The 6,319-nt window shown below is 33.7% G+C and overlaps 1 protein-coding gene across 1 annotated transcript; it reads right to left on the bottom strand.

The window, feature by feature from the left end:
* Positions 1–375: 375 nt before the first annotated feature.
* On the bottom strand, positions 376–4,000 carry LOC113396533 (23 kDa integral membrane protein-like). The gene is made up of 5 exons (XM_064217097.1): positions 3,841–4,000; positions 3,280–3,468; positions 2,545–2,688; positions 1,888–2,139; positions 376–670 (listed from the first exon to the last, which is right to left on the bottom strand). Exons 1-5 carry the CDS (start codon positions 3,904–3,906, stop codon positions 617–619), a joined length of 705 nt encoding a protein of 234 aa, XP_064073167.1. The 5' UTR covers positions 3,907–4,000; the 3' UTR covers positions 376–616.
* Between the last annotated feature and the right edge of the window lie 2,319 nt (positions 4,001–6,319).

The following is a 6,319-nucleotide window of genomic DNA, read 5'->3' on the forward strand; positions in this document are numbered from 1 at the left end:
ATCGTTTTTATAAATACTTTTATTGAATTGATATTCTAAAACAGATACAACTTAGTATAATACATCCTACCATTTGGAATTGTGACTACGCGATCCGCTAGCTGTAGCGTCGTCATTTTAATGATATATTAAAATGACGACTATAGTATAACCCCTTTTGAATTTTATTGTTCAGAACTTGTTTGCCAAGGCTTCTTTGCTTGACTGCTGTCATTGGCGATTTACTTTGACGAGGTTCAATACTATCCCGATTATGTGCGTGATGTACTTATATTAGATTAGTTATCGCTTTCTCGTTTTAAACGTTAGTCATAAAAGTAACCAATGTCCTTCCTTAGAGTACGATCTTGCTTGAATTTTAAATAAAATGTTAAATAATTTATAAAATATTTATTAAGAAATCATAACATATTCATTACCGTTTAATATAAAATTAATTCTTTTTATATCATGTGTTTGTAAAATAAATTTGGAGATACATTCGATTATCACTTTTGAAACGATTTGAGAACTATTCGAATAGTTATTATCCACATGGCGGGTGATGGAAATAAAAAAAATTGCATTAAGCTTAGATTTATAATATCAATTATGTCGACATCGTTTTCGCTGGATATCACTTCCGTCTGATGGAACATGTAAAGAAGATGGCCATCCCTGCTGCCAAATACTGAAAAACAAGCGTACATTTCTATCAATCGATAACATCGGTATCTATCACTTAGCATTGCTAATTTGCTAATACTGGTCGTAACGTTTCAGCTATCGTATTAAATATATATGTTACTGTAACTACATTTACCAACTCATGTCGGTAAATCTTAGGTTTTACTGGAAAATCTTAAGATTTACCTTAGTTCGAGCTTTTACAGTAACATATATATCTAATAAAATAAATTTACTGCATCGTTGGTTTAGTATCCTGTATATATCTGTAAATCCTGACGTCCTGGGTAAGGTTCAAATAACAAAAATGAAATCAGGAAAGTTGTATTAGAGCCTCGGGTTCTTGGTTTGTTTGACAAATAATTTAGTACTAAATGCAAAGAAGACTAGGGCAATGGTATACGCATATATAATAATATACCGGGAAATGTAATCAATTTACCATTTACAAAATTTAAAAAGTTTATTAAGACTAAATTAATAAATAAGTCTTATTATTCATTAAAAGAGTACTTTTTAGAAAAAAAAGGCCTGGGGTTAGGCTCGGGTTCCATCACAGGACACTAATTATTGTAAATAACAGCATTGTAAATCTGTTTATTTGAAAAGAGCAACTGTGCGAGTTTCTTGCCGTTTCTTCTCGCTTTCCGAAACAGTGGTAGTATTTTAATATCTACGATTCAAAAACGCTTCATTGTGAAGTTTACTTGAATAAAATTGATTTGATTTGGGTAAGTTTACACTTTCGCGCCTCGAGAAGCGCGCAAAACCCGTCCAATATTTCTGTAGTCTGTCCGAAGTCATTTCAGATCTCACTCGTGAAATGATGAAAAACGTCTAACGGCTTGGTGCCTTCAAACGAGGCGTGAAGAGGCATCTTGCGGGTGGCCATGGCGAGGGTGACAAGTGCAGCTCATTCTTGCCGACTGCACTGGTCGTCTTCGGGTTTGGACTTTACTTCCACTTACCATCAGGTGGAGTGGAGTCATATGAACATAAAAAAAATGGTGAAACATATTTAAATAGCTGTATGCTTATAATGTTATAATCATTGTCTAATAATTTTTGACACTTGATAATCGTGCTTCGATTGATCTCTCTTCGATCTTGTTAGATTTGGACGTGAGACGCGTTTGGGTAAAGACTATTTCAGTATAATATCTTATCTATTAAGTACTTTGTATTATTTTGAAAATTGAAAAAAACATGTTAATTACTAACCTCGCCAATGCATATACAAATGAGAACATTGGTCGCCGTATTTAGAATGCCTTTCAATACCGTCACACACCCCTCTGGAAAAGCATCATTTTTACTGCAAATTTCTGCATTTACGTTAATATCGGTGCTAATGAAAGAAAAGTCTGTATTCTGTTGAATTTGTTGTTTATCCGATAATGCTTCAGGACAGCATGATGACGGTAGGGTGGTGTTCAAATACGAATCTGGACCGGTGGTGCCGCAACACTTCAACTGAAAGAGTTATCAGGTTATCAAACAATATTTAAAGTTTGGCAAAATATGTATTAAGGCAAAAATTGTCTTGTTATTTAATTGCTACGCAATTCCTGATATTGTTGTTAATTTCACATATATAATATGAATCAAAATAGATAAAACATTTCTAAGACAAAATATATAATGTACGGACGAGGGTATTGAACCTACGGGTATTAGGAAGGCTGTTTAATATTTCATTATGATAATCGTAATTGCAATTCAAAGGGGTTTGCAATAGTCATTAGTATCGTACAGTATATTTTTTAATTTTGATTTGCATATGAACTATATTTATTTAAACCTTCAATATATGTATTTATATGTTAAACATTTTGAAGCAGGTACTTAAGCTAAACTTTATTTTGAAATAAAACTTACCACAGATTCAAATGAATTTAAAACCATGTCGTCAGTACCGTTCATCATTTCAGTTGCCATGTCTGTTACAGATGTTGTGTTGTGTGAGAGCATCACTGTCAATCCGACAGTCAAACTGGCCAGAATCACTATAATGACGGAGTACTGAAAAATGGTTAACATTTGAGGACTAGTAACAACGTCGATATAATATTTACTGACTAGAACGGATATCAATTACTTGAACCAGGGCATCATGATGACAAAGAATAAGTTTTTGGCCGAAAAATTATTTGCCGTCCCATCGGGTTATGATAGTGTGAAACTGGAGAGAGTGCACGTACAGAGACTGTAATCATGCGCATATTGGAGCGCTGCGACCTCAGATAGTAGTTAGGTATTCTTCGGGGTTAATGGCCCCATCTAGAAATGTACCATATCTGCTGTAAGATCTATATAATTTTACCATGGAGACATAACTTAGCATACGGTAATGTGTGCACCCCATATATTTTGCCGCTGAGCATTAATAGTTTATATTGTTTTTCTTTAGTTTGAAGGATGAGTCAGCTATTATAGTTACTGACACAGGAGCATTAAATGTTATATATAAAATTAGGCGTCGCACTGATATTTCTTTTATATTTTGCAGCGCCTATTAGGTCCATGACACTGGTGTCCACCCTTTGTGACCCATTTGCTGAATACGGACGGCCGTATTCTTGCTAACATAAAGAATAAACTTCAATAACATACCGATATTAACATGCACCTATTCCTGGTCATAGCGCCACAGCATCCGAGGCAGAAGATGACAGTGATGATACAGCCCACCACGATTATCAATGTCGGTAATAAGTTAAAATCACCTGCCTCCGCATTTTCAATATTCCGTAGTATCATGAGCAAAACTACACCCAACGCTATGATGGCTAAACCAACTAACTGAAAATTTCAAAAGTTCTTTATTTGAATACAAGTCACTATCGAGGTCGATGTTATAAATATTGAGATAATGTTATTTTTCGTTCATATATGATTACTTTGATATTTCATTTTGGTAAAAATGCTTAAAGAGCGACCAAAAATCATTATAAAATAAGCATAAAGAATTCCCACAACTCAAAGATTTGTTTTAATTCCATCACGCCTTTACACTGTGGGCTAGTCGCTGGTCGACACATTCGGTTTTATTAGAATGTTTTATAATCACAAATTAAAGCTCACGATAACTCAACGTATCCACCAGGCTAATTCGGTCCCTTTTCGGCTTTTGTTATCATTAGCATAATTTATATAACATGAAAAAGGACTTACGGTTAAAATGAGATTTATAGAAATTAATATGTATTGTACAATACATGACACTACGCAGAGACACATTTTTGTTTCGTTATTTGTAATATCGTGTAATAATTTTTTTTTTTTTTTTTATTTATTTCAAATTATATCAGTAGAGTGTCAACTGAGGCTTGAGTAAAACTAATGAAACAATGGTGGTTTACGTAGTTTTGTATGAGCTGGTCCGATATTTCAAGTGTTCTATTGAATTACAAAACACTTGAAATTGTATATGAAAATAGGAGTTTTACGAACATTTCTCTTTTTTATTTTATTCTAAGAGAACTTATACCGATCGTAAACCTCTGTTACGATCAACCATGCCAGGTTTTAAAAACTCTAATATATACTAATATTAGAAAGAGGTAGAATTAGCTTGTTTGTATGTAAGGGATAATCTCCGGAAGTAATGATCCCATTCTATATATATATATATATTCTTCCTGAGTGCTATATAAATTATGTTTAGATCATATAATTTTCTTTATTAATATATTTCGCTCGTGCGAAGCCGGGGCAGAACGCTAGTAAAAAATATATCGAAGGCAACCCCGACAGAGAGCCGAGATGGGCCAGTGGTTAGAAGGCGTGCATCTTAACCGATGATTTCGGGTTCAAACCCAGGCAGGCACCACTGAATTTTCATGTGCTTAATTTGTGTTTATAATTCATCTCGTGCTCGGCGGTGAAGGAAAACTTCACTAGGAAACCTGCATGTGTCTAATTTCAACGAAATTCTGCCATCGTGTATTCCACCAACTCGCATTGGAACAGTGTGGTGGAATATGCTCCAAACCTTCTCCTCAAAGGGAGAGGAATTATGGAAGTATGGAATTGGTAAATCACACAATAAAAATACTGTAAAGAATGAAATTGGACTATTAAAAACATATTTAAAATTTCATATTTAATTCGTATTATCGAATTGTTACATACTGGTATTTGCAAATGTATTAAATTTTTTCTTTACCATACTGATATTTTTTTAAGAAACAAAGCAAAGCTAATCCTGGCCGAGACTCCGATAATAAACAATGTTGTTTTTTATGACGTTAGAAATAATAATGGATTTACCATTACTAAAGTTTTCAAGGGGGTTCATACATTTGATATCAGCATGTGTTATCCGTATCAATAAATAATCAATGCAATCTCGAATAAAATTACCTCTATTAGTCATGTCCACACACTAAACATATCACAATAATAATGTACTTAGATCTATAACTATTATTTTGTTATTGATATGCGTTTATATGTATGTAAGAGATGATATTCCTGTTGCGATTGGTTCCTTTTTGAATAAATTGTGTGTTTTCCGCTTTCCTACCTCTAATATTTTCAATTATACACACATACACAAATTTAATCAAATAATAATAATAATAGACTGTCTTCTGTTAACTAGATTAATAATTTTCTTTATGCTAAAACTTTTAGTATGAATATTAAGGCAATTCCTTTGTTATATTTATTAACTAGCGACCCGCCCCGGCTTCGCACGGGTAGCAATACTGATATTAAATATACTACAGACTGTCATTATATACAGAGTTCATAGCTTTTTGTCATTAGACAATACAAACCGCTATGTCCCTACATTTTAAATCTGTAATATCCTGTAAAGGCCCATATTGATCTATATTAAATGCACAATATTTTTAAAGCCCTTGCTATGGTTATGAATTGGCTGTCCTATAATTTACTGACACTTAATATAGAAAAAACACAATTTATTGCTTTCGGTTCCAAATACGCCTTACCACAATTAGCTTTTTCATTATCTGCTCACAAATGTTCTGAGTTCCAGCACAATGTTCCTTGTAGTTGTGAGTACTAAAAGTATTAAGTATTTAGGGGTAACAATTGATGAAAATCTTAGCTGGAATGAACATATTCAGTCTCTGATATCACGTCTGAGGAAGACTACCTATGTGTTTAAGAGACTGAGAGCATCGGTTGAACTTCACACTCTGAAGTCAATTTACTTCACCCTTGTTCAATCTTTGATTTCCTACTGCACTACAATATGGGGTAGTGCTGCCAAGACCATCATGTTTCGGATGGAAAAAGCACAGAGATTAATACTGAAGGTTATGATTGCAAAACTTATGCGTTTCCCTGCTTCGACTCTGTACAGCATATGCAAGGTACATACTGTGCGTCAAGTTTACATTCTATTGACAATTCTGCGGAAGCATACGCATATGTCCTTTGATTCTAGACTTGCTCAGAATAAGCGTAGAGCTGATCGTGTTTGCAAGACTATGTCACGTGTATCCTCCTGGACAAGCCAACAATACGTCTACCTCAGTTCAGTGCTGTACAATAAAATAAATAAGACATAAATATCTATTCACTAAACCTTTTTCAATGTAAAATAAAACTAAGTAACTGGCTTCTTAATCTTAGTTACGATGAGACTGAAAACTTAATTAAACCTATAATCTGATGA

This window comes from Vanessa tameamea, chromosome 15, assembly GCF_037043105.1.
Source record: "Vanessa tameamea isolate UH-Manoa-2023 chromosome 15, ilVanTame1 primary haplotype, whole genome shotgun sequence".
NCBI lineage: Eukaryota > Metazoa > Arthropoda > Insecta > Lepidoptera > Nymphalidae > Vanessa > Vanessa tameamea.